Consider the following 21,047-nt stretch of genomic DNA (forward strand, 5'->3'; position numbering starts at 1 on the left):
GTAGAGGGACATAACCCACAAGTCTCTGGATTGATCTGTTGGGACTAACGGAAAGCAAATTATCAGGTAAGATCTAATTTTACCTTGCCTGGCTGTTAATTAAGTATTCCTTATAATCTATGTCAAATCTGTTGAGACTACTGGGTTATATCCCCCTGCCAGCAGATGGCGACAAATGAAAAAATATCAGATCTGATTTCACTCCTTTTAAAGGGGACTGGTGCTCCGCTCGTTGGTCATGAGAAGATTGGAGGGTAATGATGACTGTGATGTGATAAGGGGAAGGGATAAAGCAATCGGGCAAAACTTAGCGCATGTTGGACACGAGTTTCCCTAGGCTTATGCTATTAAGCTAAGTGAAAGCTTTATTTAACAATATTTAAAGATTTTCATATATATAAAAATGCTTAAAGTTAGAGTATGTTTATTAAAGACCAACGACAATGATGGTGTGTAAAGCTTGGGGCTATGAGATTCTTGAGTCTGGAGTGACGCTGCTGAGCTCTGTGGAAGGAATGGAAAGACAGATGGTTATAATATCCCAAGATTTTTATTGTTTACTATCTCCCATTTACTATGCACCCACAGCATATATGTAACTCCCTTTGAAACTTGATTCAAAGCCAAAAGGTAAAAACGGTCTATGGACTTTTTCCCATCATGAACAGTTTTAATATTGTTACCATTATTATTATTAGCAGTATAATCACTATAATGAAAAGAAAGCTGATGCATAGTATAACATTGAAAATCCATAAACCAAGAATGAACTGAGGTTAAAGACAGGAGGTGGACTGGGGAAAATTAAAGAAAGAAGGTAAAATGGGATCCTCAAGAACAATATACCCACTATTTGAAATGTGAAAAGGCTTGATTAAAAAGTCCTGTCTTTAGTCCAGATTTAAACTTCCTATAAGTTGTCTCCAAATAGAAATCTACTGACAGTAAATTGCAGTATACAGAGGCTAAATGATTAAAAACAGCACTCTGATGATTGCAGCAATCTGGATGAAGAATGAGGTATCAGTAAATGTAAGAGTGAGAGTGGGACTCCTGTATGATAGATTTTGTACACTAGTATTAAGATTTTAAATGTTATTCTATGAGAGACCGGGAGTCAATGTTCTTCTTTTAGTAATAGTGTCATATGATCCCACGTTCTTGCTCCTTTAATAAGTTTGAAAGCCATATTTTGAAGAACTTGAAAATGTTGGAGATCAGTTGGTTGAAGACTTTTTGTCAAAGATTTACAGTAATTGATATTGTTCATAGTTGTAGAAATGTATTATTATTTTATTTTTTCTGAAAATAAGGACTTACCAAATGATTCATGCAGTTTGAAAGAACATTTCTCAGAAATATGATACATGTAATTTAAATGATAATTCATCATCCAGTGCTACTCCCAAACTTTTTAGGGAGAAGATTCAGGTAATTGGAGAACCTGCCATAAGCATGGGAGAGATCAACATGCATGAGAGTTTCCTATTGAATGTCACACCTTTAATTTTTTCAGGGTTTAGTTTCATCTTATGCTTAGAAACCAGTTTGCAATCCTATTAAGTTTGGAGTTAAAAATAGCTATTATTTATCTCAAGAGTAGTCAAGGTTCGAAAGTCATCAGCATAGACAAAAACAGTCACATCAAATGATTGAATGAGACACTCCACAGGGTAAAGAATAGGGATATGAGATTCATTATACATTACTGCAAACATCCACTCTGTCAGGTATGAGAAACCAATTGACTGAAGTTGTTGAAGCAACAATCCATGACTAAGTCAAATGCCACAGATAGGTCTAATGAGAGAAGGTCAACAGATTTGTCGTGATCAATATGAGATTGTACATATGTAAGCAGACTAAGAAGAGCTGCTATGTGATTTACAAAAACCTTATTGATTAGGATGCAAAGTATTTGTTTTGTCCAAGAAATCATTTAACTGCTCTGCAACTAATGTTTATCAATTTTGGATAACACAAGAAGATTTGCTACTGACCAATAGTGAGAAATAGTAGAGCTGTCTAACGTAATATCTTTGATACAAAGACAGATAATGATGTATTTCCATGCTGAGGGCATAATACCATGTTGAAGACTAAAGTATACCAGTTGGAGAATGAATGAATGGAAATGATGCTGGTTGAAACTGGGTGCACTTTGGACAATAAGAAATGAAGGGGGAGTGTAATAAACAGAGATACTTGTATAACAAGCACAGTGGGCCAGAGGAGAATTTTAATTTTAATCCTGAACTAGACAGGGAGCCAATATAAAAATCATGAAGGCATGTCTTGAATGTTGGTCCAACAAATAAATAAGAGAAATATATTACATTGCATTTCAATTTATATGCCATCCTTCCCCCCAAAAAGGACCCAAAATGACTTACTGCCTAACAAAGATAATTAAAATGCATAAAAAATAAATACAATGCAAAATACAAACCCAGGAAACTGAGAGCTCAGCACATCTCTCTCCGTGCCTGTTGTGTGATGCGCTTAAACTCGTAAGGTGCAGGAGATAATGGCAGGCAGTGGATCAGTGGTCTCTACACTCCCTCCATGGGCTCAAAACTGAGACAATCCCCATTTATTATCACAGGTGTCAGAAAAACTGAAGCTGGCTGAGAAGACTGCAATAGATATTGACAAGCTGCGAGATGGCTACAGGCCTGCTGCCCAGAGAGGTGCCATTCTCTTCTTTGTCTTATCAGAGATGGCACTTGTAAACACCATGTACCAGTATTCACTGTCATCCTACCTATCTGTCTTTGATTTATCACTTCGCAAGTCTATGCCTGATACTGTCCTGGCCAAGAGACTGAAAAATATCATGGATACGCTTACTTTCAATGTATACAACTATGGTTGCACAGGTTAGTACCAGGAAATGGTAGTGTTTTTCAAAATGTTTTGATTATACCCTGGATTCCATGGGCTGATAAGTTCCAGTGACGATCTACTGTTTTGTTATACTAAACAGAAGAAACTATGAACTGGCTGAATTGTGCAGTTCAGAGAGACTTCGGTTCAGTTCCCAGAGCAAGTCTTTTGCTCCCTTGGTTGACCTGGGCTGGGGATGCTACAGAAGCAGAGTTAACAACCCTTGGAAATGGTGACCCCCTAGTGGCTGGATTTTAGATAAATAGATGAGGACTCTTCACAACAATGAGTGGGCTAAATTAATTGAGAGTAGGGCTGTACATTGAAACACTTTCTTAATGCGATTAATAAGTTAAAATTTGAACTCTCGTTAATCATTTTAACGCATTAATTGTATCAAGCTGCCTGATCCTGTTCCGCTACCTATCTTTCTCTCTCTTTCTCCCTGGGTGCTCCTGTAGCTTTTCTTTCATGCCGCCCTGCATTCTCTTCTACCCCCTCCCCCCTGTGCTCCAGCAGCCTTTTCTCTCCTGCCACCCGGTGTTCTCCGGCATCTCAGTCCAAAGCATCCTGTCTCTCAACTCAGTTATATGTGGGTGTGAGATGGTGCCCATGGAGTGGAGGGGAAAGAGAGCTTGGACTTGGGGAAAATCCACTATTTCTGGGATAAGCAGTATAAAATGTTTTGTACTTTTTTGGGATCTTGCCAGGTATTTGTGACCTGGGTAGGCCACTGTTGGAAACAGGATGCTGGGCTTGATGGACCTTTGGTCTTTCCCAGTATGGCAATACTTATGTACTTATGAGAAGGGATGAGATAGTGCCCATAGAGGGGAGGGGAAGAGAAGACAGATAGAGATTGTGCCTATGGAGAGGAGAGGAAGAGAAGGGAGGAGATGGTGCTTATAGAGGGGAAGGGAAGGGATGGTGCCCATGGAGGGGAGGGGAGACTTGAGGAGAAGGTGCCAGTGGATGAAGGGGAAGAGAAGGAAATGAAACAGATATGAGGAGGAAGAAAGATAGAAGAAAGTTGAATGTGAAAGATATATATAGGGAAAGGAGTGAAGAAGAGAGGAGGAAAGAAAAGAAATTGTGAGTAGAGAGGAAGCCCTGAAAACAGAGTTCAGAGCATAGACAAGAGAAGCAGAACCAGAGACAAGGAACATGATGATTAGAAAAATAAAATCACCGGAGAACAAAGGTATGAAAAATGATTTTATTTTCAGTTTAGTAACTGAAATATGTCAGTTTTGAGAATTTATATCTGCTGTCTGTATTTTATACTGTACCAGTGTAAACTTTGTGATTAATCGCACAATTACATATTTTAATCGCAACCAATCGTGCGATTACAACGTTTAATCGATCTGCAGCCCTAGTTGAGAAGGAATATAAAATGGGGGAAACCCTTGAGTAGTTACAAATGAGGGGAAATGATTTGGGATTTAGCTCAAGGTGAGTTACATTCAGATATAGTAGGCATGAAAGTTTATGTGGCTAAATCCCAGCCCATGGTCTGAGTATGAAAACTGAGTCAAAAATAAAATAAAGCTTGTAATCTATTTACTTACTTGCAACTTGTGTTAATACACACATTATTAGTGTATATTCCCTGTTAAAAAATGATAGGAACTGTGGGAAATAATTTGTGTTGCTTTTTGCTGTACCTTAGAAAATAGACCCGTTTAATAAGTACTGGATCAATTGAAGACAGACGATCAGGCTTATTTTCTGTGGTTGTGGCAATTCTTAACTTTAGGGGGAAGTTATCAACATGGGCTACTGTTAAGATGTGTTATTTTACCACTAACTCGAGCTATTTTAGCACAGGTCCCATTTTATGCAATGACATCTAGTTACTAATAACTGGGATTAAAGGTAAACTTTCCCCCCTTAGTCAGTTATGTAGTAAAATGTTTCCTGTTTGACATGGATGTATTAAGGGCAGCTCTATAATTGGGAACTTGCTTACATGCAACTTTTATGCATAAATGTACAGAATATGGGCTACATTCTATAAATGGCACCTTAAAAATTGGCGCTGAAAAACCATGCAGTTAGTGTGATTCTGTAAATTACGCCTAAAGTTACATGTAGTTTATAGAATATGCCTACGTGCTGTTCTTTTGCCTAAAGTTTAGGTGCACCTATTTAGGCCACCTAAAGCTAGGCCTAAATACCTGCGCCTAAGTTAGGCGCAGATCGAGTGTATTCCATAATAGTGCACATAGTTTTTTGAAATGCACACAACTTACCCATTCCACGCCCATGGCCACACCCCCTTTTCAAGTGCACACATTAGAATTTACATGAACCGCGTTGTAGAATACGCCTAGAAAGTTGTGTGCATAAATTCTAATTAAAGCTAATTAGTGTTGCTAATTGGTTCTTAAGTACCAATTGTCAGCATTGATTGGCTTGCTAATCAATTAAGTTGTGCATGCAATTTGGCCATGCGGCTAAATTAGCATGCACAAGTTAAGGCACCATATATAGAATTTGGGGGTATGAGCATTTTCATGGGTACATGTACACTTACATGTACACTTACCCATGACATTGCTAGCAGGGCACCCATCCAGTAATGGCATGCATAAGTGGCATGACATATGAATACAAGGGGGGCATTTACAGGGGAGGGGTATGGGAGGAGCATTGACAATGCTGCCACTTACAGAATACAGTAGGTTATGCCTGCCATTGCTGCATTTGGGCACCTACAGTTATGCCAGGTGTTTGGTTGGTGTAACTGTGAGCATTTACATGTAAGGCATACCAGGTTATGTGAGCATTCTATAATGGAATCCAGGCACTGGCACCCAGATGCTCTTATAGAATAGGATCTCACTGCATGGTATTGGGTTGCCTAAATAAGGTGCCCACTTATAGAAATGCCCCCACTGGGACTAAAGGTGCTATTTTAAGTCTATTCTATAAAGAAAAGAAGACACCTGCTTTTCTTTATAGCATACTAGTGGAAGTGAGTGAAAATATACTTAAGTTTAAGGCATGAACACATACACCAATCTTGAGCTAAACTGCATGTAAATCTATAATTTATGCACTCCACCCATGCTATGCCCAATCTCTGTCTATGCGCATTCACGCTGGCACAGTACACGCCATCAAATCATGGTACATACTTTTCTGCTACTGAATTGCAATGATTTTGCTGCATACTTTGCCAACAAAATTAAAAGTCTCCGCCAGGATTCACTGGCAATCTCATCCAGTCCCCAACCAGTCAACCAGGGGTGCACAAACTCGCCCCCTCCTGACAGAAACGGATGGGACACTTTTAACCCAATGACAGAGGAGAGCCTTGACAAAATCTTAAGAGTCCTTCGACCAACTACCTGTTCCCTCGATCCCTGCCCATCAAAAATAGTGCAGCAGGCAAGTATGGGCCTTTTAGAAGGTGCCACAAAAATTGTAAACACCTCTCTTTCTAATGGGCAGCTAGCAACAGCAATAAAAGGGGCAGTGGTCCACCCTCTGCTGAAGAAAAACAACCTTGACCAGGACAAACTTGAAAATTACAGGCCAGTATCCAACATCCCGTTTCTAGGGAAACTCATAGAACAAACAGTCTGTGTTCAACTTAATGACTAGTTAGAAAAGAGAAACTGGCTAGATCCATATCAATCTGGATTCAGACCTGGTTTTGGTACAGAAACGGTCCTTGTATCCCTATCAAATGATCTTCACAGAAACCGAGACAAGGGATTTGCCTCGATGTTAGTATTGCTTGATTTCTCTGCAGCTTTTGACACCGTGGATCATGATATCATGCTATCATGACTGACAGAAACAGGTATCAATGGAACAGTACTTGCTTGGTTCAGATCCTACCTATCAGACAGGCAACAATCCATAATGTTTAGCAGCAACTCATCACCACCATGGACACTTACCTGCGGGGTACCACAAGGATCGATACTGTCACCTATTCTGTTCAATATCTACCTCAAACCACTAGCTGAGCTGATTTGGTCAATGGACACTCAGTTCTACATCTATGCAGATGATGTGCAACTACTCATACCCATTGAACGTGACTTACCTACAGCCCTGAATAAACTGATTACCTGTCTAACATCAATTCAAGAATGGGCTAAATACAACAAACTTTGCCTAAACCCAACTAAAACCGAGCTTCTCTGGGTCCCTAACACAAGTGGATTCATACCTGACATCAAAATCCCTTTTGGGAAGTATGACCTACCCCTCAAATCACAAGTCAGAAACCTTGGAATACAGTTAGATTCAACACTTACATTGATTCCCCAAATCCAAGCAACCTTCAAGAGCTGCTTCTACTATTTGCGACAGCTACACTGCCTCTCTCCTTACATCGAGAAGGTAAATCTTATCCCAATTGTACATGCAATGATAACTTCAAGACTGGATTACTGCAATGCACTATACAATGATCTGACTACAAAGGGCCTGCACTAGCTCCAGTTGATTCAGAATGCAGCAGCAAGACCATATCATACCATTTTTCAAAAACTTCATTGGCTACCAGTATAATACCGGGCTAAATTTAAAACTCTATGCCTGATCTTCAAGGCCCTGAAAGGAAATGGCCCTGAGTACCTGAAAAATAGAATGATCCTCCACACACCGCCAAGGACACTAAAGGTCCTCCCAAGGACTTCCACTAACCACACCCTCTCCAAAAGACATTACACGATGTGATACCTGCAATCGAGCCTTCTCCGGAGTAGCCCCCACACTCTGAAATGCACTGCCTGAAAGGCTGCGCTTAACACAAGACTATCTCTACTTCAGGAAGCAGGTGAAAGCTTGGCTCTTCAACCAGGCCTTTACTGGAAGAAGTAACTAACTTGCTAGTCTCACTCACACACACAAGGAGTACTCAGGCTGCATATACTGCAGCAGGACATGTTTATCCACTCCTACTCTAGCTGAGATAACATTTAACCATTTCTCTGACCTCATGTGCAACTTTCTTCAAATCAATCACCATACTTTCTAACTCTTCCTACTTTCTTACCCTTCTATATGTTACATCTTTGCTTTACCCTTCGCTATCACCTATAATGTTCTACCTATTGTGTTGACATTGTAAATATTATACCATGCCATACTTTGTATTGTTTTTGAATATTTTTACTGCTGTAATTGTCTATTGCTCATGCTTGATCTATTCTTACTGTACACTGCCTTGAGTGAATTCCTTCAAAAAGGCGGTAAATAAATCCTAATAAATAAATATTTGATAAAAGGCCACTTATGCATGTAAATGACTAGATCACTGTCATTTACACACATTCTTGTCACCTACAACTAGGCACCACTAAAATTACTCCCATTGTGTTTTCTCCACAGGATTATTTGAAAAACATAAATTGCTATATTCATTTAATATGACTATTAAGATAGAGCAAGCATATGGCAGAGTACCACAAGAAGAACTAGACTTCTTTCTGAAAGGTAAGAGACCATGATGTGTTTTCTACTGTTATCACATACAGCATGTATAAATTAAGGTACAGTCATCTTCTAATAGGTCATTTTTATAACTTTTGATTGTATTTGTAAGAGATTGTCCAGTTAGCATGTTTTAAAAATCATTTTTACAGAACTAAGCTGCATCTTAATACTGTCAAATAAGTGTGACATCGTATATCAAAGACTTTTTCTTTATCGTGCTTTGAATTCTTCCACCATAGATGGCAGTACTGGTACCCTCACCAGTCCCAAGGGCTAAAGGGCAATCTCTACTGTCTCTTAGCATTGCTTTATGGCAAAAGAGGACTACAGACTAGTGGCAGACTGGGCAGTTTGTGCTGGCTACAATGGCACCCTAATCATGGGTCTGTTTTGGTGTCTTCCTGCCCTTTCAGTCTTGGTATGCTTCCAGACTTGCAGGCTGATTCAAAAGAGTGATGTAGACTCCATCTGAGTGGAGTGGAGGCATACTACTACTAATACTACGAATATGCAGTCAGTGCTTTACAGTAAATATGTAAGAGACAGTTCCTGCTCGCCAGAGCTTACAATCTAATCAAGACAGACAAACAGGACAAATAAGGGATAAGGGAATTACTTACAGACATGGGTACTGAACAGGTGAATAGGATCTAGGAGTTAAAAGCAGCCTCAAAAAGGTGGGCTTTTAGCCTAGATTTGAAAATGGTCACAGATGAAACGTGACGTACTGACTCAGGAACTCTATTCCAGGCATATGTTGCAGCAAGATAAAAGGAATGGAGTCTGGAATTGGCAGTGGAGGAGAAGGGTACAGATAAGAGATTTACCTGATGAGCAGAGTTCCTGGGGAGGAGTGGAGGGAGAGATAAGAGTGCAGAAGTAGTGAGGAGCTGCAGAGTAAATGCACTTGTAAGTCAATAAAAGGAGTTTGAACTGTATGCAGGAAAGGATAGGAAGCCAATGAAGTGACTTGAGGAGATGGCTAATATGAGAGTAGCAACAATGTTGGAATATAAGTCGTGCAGCAGAATTTTGAACAGATTGAAGGGGAGAGAGATGGCTTAGTGGGAGACCTTTGAGAAGCAAGTAGGAGGGGGGTTTAGGGTGAAAGATAAGAAGTTCAGTCTTGGCCATGTTTAGTTTCAGATGGCAATGAGACATCCAGGCAGCAATGTCAGACAAGCAGGTGAGACTTGGGCCTGGATTCCTGCTGAAATTTCTGGTGTGGAGAGGTAGATCTGGGAGTCATCAGCATAAATGATACTGAAAACCATAGGTGGAGATCAGAGCACCAAGGGAATAAGTATAGATGGAGAAGAGAAGAGGTCCAAAGACAGAGCCCTGAGGTACCCCAACTGATAGCGGGATAGAAGTGGAGAAAGATCCACCAGAGCATACACTAAACGTGGATGGGAGAGATAAGAAGAAAACCAAGAAAGAACAGAGCCCTGAAATCCAAGTGAGAGCAATGTATCAAGGAGTAGGTGGTGATCAATAGTATCAAAAGCAGCAGATAGATTGAGAAGGATGAGGATAGAATAGAGGCCTTTGGATCTGGCCAGGAACAGGTCATTGAAGACTTTAGCAAGGGCTATTTCAGTTGAATGTAGAGGGCGAAAGCACGATTGAAGTGAATCAAGAATAGCTTGAAATGAAAGAAAATTAAGACAACGGCGGTGAACAGCATGTTCAAGTAGCTTGATGAGAAAAGGAGGAGAGAGATGAGGCAATAGTTGGAAGGGCAGGTAGGGTCCCCTGAAGGGTTTTTGAGGAGTGGTGTAACTATGGCATGTTTGAAGGCATCAGGAACAGTGGCAGTGGAAAGTGAAAGATTGAGGATATGACAGATAAAAGGGATGACAGTAGGAGAGATAATGCTGAGTAGATGGGTGGGAATAGGATCAGAGGGACAGGTAGTCGGTTTGGAGGAGGAAAAAAAAGTGTGGCTTCCTCAGTGATTTCAGACAAGGAAGAAAAGGTGGCAGGGGTTGAAGGAGGGTTGACGGGATGGACTGGGGGAAGGAGAAGAGGAGGTGACGTGATTGAGAATGCTTGGGTAATCTTGTGAACCTTGTCATGGAAGTGTCTAGGGAGAAAGTGAAGGGGGCAGAGGTTGGAGGTGAAGGCACTTTGAGGAGAGAGTTCAGTGTGGCAAAGAGATGTGGAGGGTGTGAACTTGCAGACCTGTGGATACATTGTACCTATAGTCCTGGAGGTTGTCAAAGGGAAACTCCCCATGGACCACAATTCTGCTGGTGAAAAGCACAGAGGTTAAACAATGGTATATCAAATGAAAATCTTGGCAGATACATGTGTCAGCCTGGCCTCGGCTCTGCCCCTTTTCTCTGCAGAGGGGGAGAGCAGTTTATAAAAGGGGATTTTTCCATGGGTAAGCACTTTTATACCCCTGGAAATGCCTTTTGAAAATTTCACCCTTCTTAGAAATCTGTTCTGGAAAGGAAAGTTTGGCATGGTATATTCTTCAGATGATTATGCCTGCTTTTTTCACTGTAAATGTTGTCTAATTGCCTATTCAGGAAGCAGAAACCACAGTGCGTGGGTCAATGTAGCTTTTTATATGTGTGAATAGGTAATATTTCACTGGAGAAAAGTAAATTGAAGAAGACGTGCTCTTGGATTCCTGATCAAGGCTGGGAAGACATTGTTCGGCTTGCGGAATTGTTTCCTGCGGTGTTTGAATCTCTTCCTGATGATTTGGATAAGTATAAGGCTGAATGGGAAGATGTGAGTTCTGCCTCTGCTCTCACCCAAATATTTTTGGTATCTCTATATACACATCACTAACATATCATGGAAATAATCAACATACCACTAGCCCATCTATTGGTTTCTTGATTTGAGTATAAGGTACATTAAAAACATGGACTTGATCATGTAACTTGGGGATACAAATGATTTGGAAATGCTTAGAGAGGGATTGCACTTAAGAATATTCACCCAGAATTATGACCAAACCAAAGGCAGTTATTTTTGAAGGCTTTTCTTAATGATACACTTCACCATAGCCAACACTAAACTTCTGGTAGATGGAAAAGACATCATAAGGTCTATAGTATTCAATGTCACTGTTAAGGAGGGAAAATAATCTTATTGACACTTTTTCATTTGAAGTTTGTGCCAAGTCTTAGCTAGATTTAATATCAACCATTTGTGGGGAATACAAGGTTCAAATCAAGCTATAAACCAGGGGAAATGATCTTGAATTTAACTTAGCTCTGGACATCATTTGCTAAGGCTTTCCTTTTCCTATGCTATGTCTTTAAGGGCTCCTTTTACTAAACTGCAGTAAAAGGGGCCCTGCACTAGTGTCGGTGGCTGTTTTTGCTGCGTGCCAGGACCCCTTTTACCACAGTGGGTAAAAAGCTAAAAAAAAAAAGAAATGACTGTGTGGTAAGTTCACACTTGCCGTGCAGCCATTTCGGAGGGAGCACTTACCACCACCCATTGAGGTGGCGGTAAGGGCTCCCGTGCTAATCTGGCAGTAATCAGGCAGCATGCGATGCTGCCCAATTACGGCTGGGTAACCCCTTGTGGAAATATTTTTCCAATATTTCTCCTATTGCCAGAAATGGCGTGTTCTGGGGTGTGAAAATACCGCCAGCACCTGTTTTGGGCCGGTGGTAGTTCCAGGTTGCCGCCCGGTAACCCATTTATAAAAGGGACCCTAAGTTTGGTATGTTTAGGCCTTATGCTTTGTTTTGTTTTTGCTTATGTGATTGAAGCTTTCTCGCTAACCATAAGGATAAACTAAGAAAGCCCTTGACTTACATGTGCCTGCTACTGAGGATGCATTTTCAGTCTCATTTCCCTTCCATAAGTTCGCTTATTATGAAAATAAGCATGTCCAAGGAATCCCTCACACTAGCATCACAGAGTAATGGCTTTGAATGTAATTGTGAGTGCTGCAGCATGCATAGAATTTGATGTAAATTAAAATGGCAGGTAATTAGCTAGTGAATTGTTGAGCTTGTCATGCAGTATCACCAATGTTACCCAAGATGTGGACGCCTAGATGATACCTTGTATAAAGTATTGCTTTCTATGTGCTGTGCTAAATCTGTTTCTTTTGCCTAGTGGTACGATCTGGACAACTTGGAGCAGTCTCCATTCCCCCTCAGTTTCAAGGAGATTGTTACAGCTTTTCAGAAGCTGCTTCTCTTGCGCTGCTTCCGTGTGGATCGTGTTTATCGAGCAGTGACAGACTATGTGACTGATACCATGGGGGAAAAGTACAGTCTATTTTTTTTAAAATTTCATTTCTATAATTTGCCAAAATGAGAATTTGGGAAATTGGTTTCATGTAGTTGAGTATAGTCCTGAATCCCCAGCAGTTTAAATATTTGTGTTTATCTCGGATTAATTTAGAATCCTTTTTTCTTTTCTTTTCTGTGCCTTTGTTTGTTTCTATTTTTTTTTTGACCCAGCAGTTTCCTTCTGCTCCTTCTGTAATTCCAGTTAAATTGGAACTAGGATTGCAGTCTGGCACCATGAGCTTTCATTTGCAACTTCCTGGACTTGTCCCCCAGTTTATATCCCCCTCCCCCAAAATCCCGATTCTGGTCAATGCAGCAACCATTTTTGGCAGGAAACCTACAATCATATGCCCTGAATCTCATCACTAGATGTCACCCTTAAGCAATGACAACTAACACTGGGGAGGGGGTTGCTGTGAACGTTGGGCTTGATATTCAGCTGATGGCGCTCAGCGTTTTGCTGACCTCCACTGGTTTTATGCCTGGAAATTCAATAGCGGGCCATTTTTGGGCTCCAGTATTCAATTTTTGGGTTTACAGAGCCAGCTAAACCACAGCCAGTTAAGTGCAATATTCAGCATTTAACTGGCTATGGTGAACTGTATAAGGATAGGACTGACTTTTATTGGTCCTGTTTATGTGGTTACCTTGGCTGGTTAAATGCTGCATGTTGGCACTTAACTGGCCAAGTGCTGAATCTGCCCCTGGAATGTCCCCAAAATAGCTGATTTTGAGTTAAGCGCTAACTAGACATTTTCGGCAGCACTAACCAGTTAAGTGTAGTTAAAAATGAGATGTTAGGCCCGAACAAACAATTTAACCAGCCAGGAGCTGGTTCTGACTGGTTAAATCACTTTGAATATTGATCCCATTTTTTTCTGTCGCAGCCCCAGCTGACCTTAGGAGCAGAAGGCTCAATGTGGGGATAAAACTAGGGACTTTGTGAACTTGCCACCCATTCAGTTGGATTGGTTAGAATCTCTCTATATTTGCTGTAGCTTTCAAAATGTGAATCAGAAAAGATGCATTTTTAAATATGAGTCTTTACTTCTAGGTATGTTCAGCCTCCGGTAATAAGCTTTGAAGCTATCTTTGAACAGAGTGTTCCGACCTCCCCAATTGTTTTTATTCTGAGTCCTGGATCTGACCCTGCAGGTGATTTGATGAAACTGGCTGAAAGGACAGGCTTTGGAGGAAATCGTCTTAAATTTCTTGCTATGGGACAAGGTCAAGAAAAGGTAATTTTGTTTCTAACAGTAGCGTGGCCAGGCAGCAAATTTTCGGTGGCCTATAGAAAAAATTAGGTGGGCTCGAAAATGTCCTTTCCACCCATGTTCTCCACTCTCCCTCAACTCAACTTAAAATATAAATACCTGAGCTGCCAGGATCCTCAAGCCCCACCAGCTGAACATTTCCTCCGAAGGCGCCCAGTACTCCCTGTTGCTAAGCTTGGCAGTCAGTAGCAGCATTCCTGAGCCACCAGTGCTGGCACCCTGTGGATTCTAAGTTTTCATGAAAACTGAATATGTGCAGGTTGCCAGTGTCAGCAGCTCAGGAATGCCACCGCCAACTGCCAAGCTTGGCAGCAGTGAGTTCTGCCTCGGGAAGAGGTCTGGGGGATCCCTGCCAGCTACTGCAAGAGTTTGTTGTTGCTGGTGGGCCTAAGGAAAAAGTGAATGGGCCCTGCCCACATGGGTCTATCTGTGGTTATGCCACTGGTTTTTAGTACAGAGGTGCCCAGGTTATTGGGCTAGAACATAACACTGGAGTCCAAGACAATTTGAGGTGGGCTACAAGATGAAACTTCATAAAGATAATTTAAAAAATAATGCACAGTCAGGACAGGGGTATAGCTATGGGTGGGCAATCTCAGCTCAGGCCCACCCAATTTGTCCTGCTCCTCCAATCCAGTGCCGGTCTTCTAGGCACCGGTTAGGCTGTAGTGAGAGTGCACAGCCTTTCAGTTCTACCCCAGCTCAGCCTGTGGTAGCCATTGTTCATTAGTGTGGGTCGGGATCAGGAAGTCAACTGCTGCTCTCATTCCCGTCGTTCTCGCTCTTAGCCTCAGGGCGCCTGCCTTGCATTACTCCCCAGTGCTCCCACAGTACGCAGGCCAGCACCGCACAGAAAAATCTGTGAGTATCAGTGCCGCCGGGTTTCCTCCACTGTGCCAACCGTAGCTGGACTGCTGGAGAAGACGTTATTGGGCCCTTGCTGCCCGGGTCAACCTTCAGTTGAGACCCCCAGAGTAAGCTGTCACCCATGGCCCCAAAACGAAAGAGGAGCCATGATACGGAACACAGCCTTCAGAGCTCTCTGAGTCTGCATCTGCCACCACATGCATACAAATTTGGTCTTGAGCCCAGCTGCCCAGGTAAAATAAATACTTTTTAACATGTGCAGTGAGTGTAATGCTGGTAGTGGACTTCTGGGTGGGGGTGGGCTCTTCACAGCCTACAGGAAAAAGTATATTTAATCATTAAATATACCTTTTTACCCCATGCAATGTAAAGCCACCCATAAACCCACAAACAAAACATTTTAATGTTGGCGGGTTTCTGGGTGGGAGTGCGCTTAGTGCCCAGATTAAAATAATAATAATAAGAAGAATCAGGGGCGTAGCCACGGGTGGGCCTGGGTGGGCCTAGGCCCACCCAGCAGTGGAGCACCCTTAACAACACCGGGCAGCAGAGGGAGCAGGCTAAATTCCCACGATCTTGCATCTACCTCCATCTCAGCGGCAGCGATTGATACGAAATTGGAGGGAGAAGGGATGGAGGCGGAGCCACAAAGAGAACCGCGAGACCGGAGGTGCGGGATGATTGGTGCGCGGCGGCGGCAGCGGAAGTGAGAGTTCCTTGTGCCACCGCTGTGGAGAGTGTTACTTTTGTGTTCTGAGAAAGTTTGTTGCTCCGGTTGACGATCATGAGCCTGAACACGTTACTGCAGCACATCGTGGTGTCGGAGCAGCAGGCCCAGGAGATCCGCCGTGATCGCTGCTGGTAAGATGTCGCTGCCGGTGGTCTTTGTCGGTGAAATGGTCATTCCATATCATCAAGCTGATCAATCCATAGACTGGTGGGTTGTGTCCATCTACCAGCAGGTGGAGATAGAGAGCAAACTTTTGCCTCCCTATATGTGGTCATGTGCTGCCGGAAACTCCTCAGTATGTTCTCTATCTCAGCAGGTGGTGGTCACACACAGCAGCAGCTCTGGCTAGGCCTCCAAGCCTAATCCTTAGGTTTTGTTGAGGCCTGGGGTTGAGGGCTCTTTTGAGCAAGTGCAAACCTGGTGGTGCCAGGTCCCTCCTTTTCTCCCCCCCTCCCGCTGGCTCCGTTAAAAAAAAAAAAAAAAAAATTTTAAACGTCCTTAAAGGCGTTTATTTCGACGTTTATTTAAACGTTCATTGCAGCTACTCACTGGGACACCAGTTCGTTACAGCTCGGAGCGGCAAGCAGGTAATTTACCTTTTTATAGCGGGCAGGGGGTTCCCCGATTCTTCTCCTCGTGGCATATGGCGTCGGAGGGCGAGGGCGCAAAGGGTCGCTCCCCGGATCGCTTGAGCGCTTCTAGAGGGGATGCGGGGGTCTTACAGCCTGATTCGCCCTTGTTGGGTGACAGTTTCGTGACCGATGAATGTCCCGGTCCTTCCTCCGGCGTGGCGGTTTTTCCCGCCATAAACGCCCATCCCCCGCTCCTCGCCTCCGCCATCTTGGCCGGCCACGCGGCTCGGACGGCTTCTTCGTGGGCCGCCCTTGAGGTTGGAGACATTAATGCCATGAACGCCCTTAATTTGGGCGACGGCACAAAAGCGGCTAAAGTTAAGCGCCGTTCTTCCCGCGCGGCTCCTTCGCGGAGTGTCGCGCCGGACGCCATTTTGGATGCGCAGCATGTCTCTCCCCCGCTCTTGTGAGCGCCAGTTGAGGGTGCGTCTAGGGCTGTTGCCCAGGCTGCGGAAGTGCACAGTCTGGGGGGTTTCTCCCCCGAGTTTGTTTTGCTGCTGCATCAGGCTTTCCTCATGCAAAACGCTGCCCCTGCTCCCTCTTCTGGTAAAGAGGTTGAGGTTCCCAGAGGTAAAACGCCCTCGGGTTGATTTCCAGGCCTTGGAGGACTTTGTCTCCTCCGATGTAGACGAGGGCAGCGTGTCTGAGGTCTCCCAACGGTCCTTTGCGGTTTCCTTGGAGGAGACGGATCCCCGTTCGGATGGAGCGGATGACCCCTCTGCAGCGCGGCTTTTTAGCCCAGAGGATTTGCCCAACCTGTTGTTACAGGCCATGGACACTTTGAAGATTTCCTCTCCGGAGGACGTCTCTCCCTCAGCCCCTGTTGGCTCTGCCATTATGCTGGGGACGAAGCGCCCGCCTAGAACCTTCCACGTGCATGATGCCATGCACACCTTAATTTCGGCTCAATGGGATGTCCCGGAAGCGAGCCTTAAAGTGGCTAGGGCTATGTCCCGCCTCTATCCTTTGGCTGTGAGTGAACGTGAGGCCTATCTGTGGCCTACCGTGGATTCTTTAATCACTGCGGTGACTAAGAAAACGGCGTTGCCGGTGGAAGGTGGCACGGCCCTAAAGGACGCCCAAGACAGAAGATTGGAGGCGGCCTTAAGGTCGTCCTTTGAGGCGGCTGCTTTAAGTTTGCAGGCCTCAGTTTGCGGCTCCTATGTGGCCAGGGCGTGCCTGACTATGGTGCAGCGGGCTTCCCCCTCGGATCATTCCTTGAGGGCTGATTGGCCGGCCCTGGAATCGGGCTTAGCCTATTTGGCAGACTTGCTGTATGATGTCTTGAGGGCCTCAGCTAAAGGCATGGCTCAGACAATCTCTGCGCGGCGGTGGCTTTGGCTGAAACATTGGTCTGCTGACCACGCCTCTAAATCCCGCCTGGCTAGATTGCCTTTTAAAGGCAAGCTGCTCTTTGGGGTTGAGCTGGACAAAATCGTGACCGATCTCGGCACGTCTAAGGGCAAGAAATTACCAGAGGTCAGGGCTCGGGCTAGTACTCGTCCCGGTACCTCCAGAGGACGGTTGCAGAAGCCCGTCGGTACCGCCCGGGCAAGTCGGGTTCCTCTGCCCCTTCTTCCTTCAAGAGGAATTTCTCCCCCAAGCAGCATTCCTTTCGCAGAGATCGCCGTCCCGGAGGTGCTCCCTCCGGTCCTCCCCCAGGGTCTAGTACCCAATGACGGGGCCTTGGTCCACGCCCCAGTGCAGATTGGAGGACGGCTGTCCTCGTTTATGGGCGAGTGGACCACAATAACTTCAGACGCTTGGGCGATGGAAGTCATCAGAGACGGCTGCAAGCTAGAGTTCTGCCGACCCTTAAAAGACGGGTTTGTACTCTCTCCCTGCAAGTCTCCGGTCAAAGCTGTGGTAGTGCAGCAGACCTTGAACAATCTGATCCGCCTGGGGGCGGTCGTTCCGGTGCCAGAAAATCAGCTTGGCAAGGGATGTTACTCCTTTTTCTTTGTGATTCCAAAGAAAGGAGGTTCTGTACGGCCTATCCTCGACCTCAAAGGGGTCAATTGGGCCTTGAAAGTTCGGCACTTTCGCATGGAGACCCTCCGCTCTGTTATAGCGGCAGTGAAGGCAGGAGAGTTCCTGGCATCCTTGGACATCAAGGAAGCGTACTTGCATATTCCCATCTGGCCTCCTCATCAACGCTTTCTGCGTTTTGCAGTAATGGGCCGACACTTCCAGTTCAGAGCCCTCCCGTTCGGGTTGGCTACTGCTCCGCGGACCTTTCCCAAAGTATTGGTGGTCTTCGCGGCCTTCCTGAGGAAGGAAGGAGTTCAAGTCCATCCTTATCTGGACGACTGGTTGATCCAAGCCCCCTCTTATGCAGAGTGCGGCAAAGCTGTGAACCAGGTGGTTGCTCTTTTGAGCTCCCTGGGGTGGATCATCAACTGGGAGTAAAGCCAGCTGCGCCCGACTCAGTCCCTGGAATATCTGGGAGTTCGATTCGACACCCAAGTGGGCAGAGTGTTCCTGCCAGACAATCGGATTGTCAAGTTTCAGGCTCAGGTGGACTAGTTCCTAGTAGCCTCTCCTATTCGGGCTTGGGCCTACGGGCAGCTGTTGGGCTCTATGACGGCCACGATGGAAGTAGTGCCCTGGGCCAGGGCTCATATGAGACCACTACAGCAATCTCTGCTGCTGCGCTGGACTCCGATGTCGGAGGATTATGCTGTGCGCCTTCCCTTGGACCCAGCAGTGCGCAAGGCGCTGAGCTGGTGGACGCAGACAGACAAGTTGTCTGCAGGAATGCCTCTGGTGACCCCGGAGTGGATTGTCGTCACGACAGACGCCTCTTTGATGGGCTGGGGAGCCCACTGTTTGGGAAGGACAGCGCAGGGGCTCTGGTCTCCTGCAGAGGCAAGTGGTCTATCAACCTCCTGGAACTCAGAGCCATTCGGTTGGTGTTGTTGGAGTTCATCCCGGTACTGCTGTTGAAGCCTGTACGGGTACTGTCGGACAATGCCACGGCTGTGGCCTATGTCAACCGCCAGGGAGGTACCAAGAGCGCCACGCTAGCCAAGGAGGCCATGAATCTATGCCAGTGGGCGGAAGCGAGCCTGGAACAGCTGTCAGCGGCCCACATTGCCGGAGTCATGAATGTCAAGGCGGACTTTCTCAGTCGCCATACCTTGGAGCCCGGAGAGTGGCAGCTATCTGCTCAGGCGTTCTTGAGCATCACGAAGCGCTGGGGCCAGCCGAGCCTAGTTCTGATGGCGTCATCGGCCGATTGTCAAGTGCCGCGCTCTTTCAGCAGAGGACGGGACCCTCGATCCCTGGGAGTAGATGATCTTCTCCAATGGTGGCCGACACAAGAGCTTCTCTATGTGTTCCCGCCCTGGCCCATGTTGGGCAGGGTGCTAGACCGGGTGGCAAAGCATCCCGGCAGGGTAATCCTGGTGGGTCCGGATTGGCCCACACGTCCCTGGTATGCGGACTTGATCAGGCTCTCAGTCGGCGATCCTCTGCGGCTGCCAGTGGAGCAGGGCCTGTTACATCAGGGTCCCGTGGTGATGGAGGATCCCTCCCCCTTTGGTCTTACGGCCTGGCTATTGAGCGGCAGCGTCTGAGAAAGAAGGGCTTCTCAGACAAGGTCATCGCCACTATGCTGAGAGCGAGGAAGCGCTCTACTTCTACTGCTTACGCCAGGGTTTGGCGTATCTTTGCAGCGTGGTGTGAAGCAGGCTCACTTTCTCCCTTCACTGCTCCAATTTCTTCAGTGTTGGCGTTCCTGCAAGAAGGTCTGGACAAAGGCCTGTCGCTCAGTTCCCTGAAAGTTCAGGTAGCGGCTCTGGCTTGCTTCAGGGGCCGCCTGAAGGGTGCTTCCCTGGCTTCGCAGCCAGATGTGGTGCGCTTTCTCAAGGGAGTTAATCACCTGCGCCCTCTTCTGCACTCAGTGGTGCCTGCGTGGAATCTCAAACTGGTGCTAAGAGCATTGCAGAAGCCGCCTTTTGAACCCTTGTCGAGGGCATCTCTGAAAGACCTGACGTTGAAAGCAGTCTTTTTGGTGGCTATCACTTCAGCCAGAAGAGTTTCCGAGCTCCAGGCACTCTCATGTCGAGAGTTTTTTTTCTGCAGTTCACTGAGGCAGGAGTGACTATTCGCACAGTGCCTTCCTTCCTGCCCAAGACTGTTTTTCGCTTCCAGGTGATTCAGCAGCTCTGTCTCCCTTCCTTTCGTAGGGAGGTCTACCCAGAGGAATACTCTGCTCTCAGTTTCTGGATGTGAGACGAGTCATCATCAGATACTTGGAAGTGACCAATGATTTCCGGAAATCGGATCATCTGTTTGTCCTGTTTACAGGTCCTCGTAAGGGTCTGCAGGCTTCTAAGCCTACAGTGGCAAGATGGGCAAGGAAGCCATTGCAGCGGCTTAGGGTCCGTCTCCTTGGAAGAGATTTGCAAGGAGGCAGCTTGGGCTTCGGCCCATACCTTTGCCAGGCATTGCCGCTTGACTGTGGCTGCTCGGGCGGAGGCCCGGTTTGGAGCTTCAGTGTTGCGGTCAGGGATTTCTATGTCCCGCCCTGGGTGAGTACTGCTTCGGTACATCCCACCAGTCTATGGATTGATCAGCTTGATGATATGGAAGGTAAAATTATGTATAATCATACCTGATAATTTTCTTTCCATTAATCATAGCTGATCAATCCATAGCCCCTCCCAGATATCTGTACTGTTTATATTCTGGTTGAATTTTAGGTTCAAGTTTAGCCTTCAGTTACTTCAGGAGGACTTCGTGTTCAAGTTCTTCTTTCACTTGGATTCTTCAAGAGTTGAGACGAGTTTGTGTTACAGTGAGCTGCTGCATTCCTCTCCCCTCCGTTTTACGGGGCTGGATTGAGATTTAAATTCTGCCGGCACTCCCTCCCGCTTCGTGCGGCTGTAGGGCAGCTTTGTACCCCTCCCGCTTCGGCGGT

At 45.4% G+C, this 21,047-nt stretch overlaps 1 protein-coding gene across 1 annotated transcript in view; it reads left to right on the forward strand.

The window, feature by feature from the left end:
- Positions 1 to 21,047, forward strand: part of DNAH10 (dynein axonemal heavy chain 10) — a 327,414-nt gene that overhangs the window by 247,742 nt on the left and 58,625 nt on the right. The window contains exons 65-69 of the mRNA XM_030218355.1: positions 2,606 to 2,879; positions 8,242 to 8,346; positions 10,937 to 11,091; positions 12,442 to 12,596; positions 13,675 to 13,858. Of these exons, the coding sequence (XP_030074215.1) occupies positions 2,606 to 2,879; positions 8,242 to 8,346; positions 10,937 to 11,091; positions 12,442 to 12,596; positions 13,675 to 13,858 (873 nt within the window). The remainder of the gene's footprint in view (positions 1 to 2,605; positions 2,880 to 8,241; positions 8,347 to 10,936; positions 11,092 to 12,441; positions 12,597 to 13,674; positions 13,859 to 21,047) is intronic.

Source organism: Microcaecilia unicolor, chromosome 11 (assembly GCF_901765095.1).
Source record: "Microcaecilia unicolor chromosome 11, aMicUni1.1, whole genome shotgun sequence".
NCBI lineage: Eukaryota > Metazoa > Chordata > Amphibia > Gymnophiona > Siphonopidae > Microcaecilia > Microcaecilia unicolor.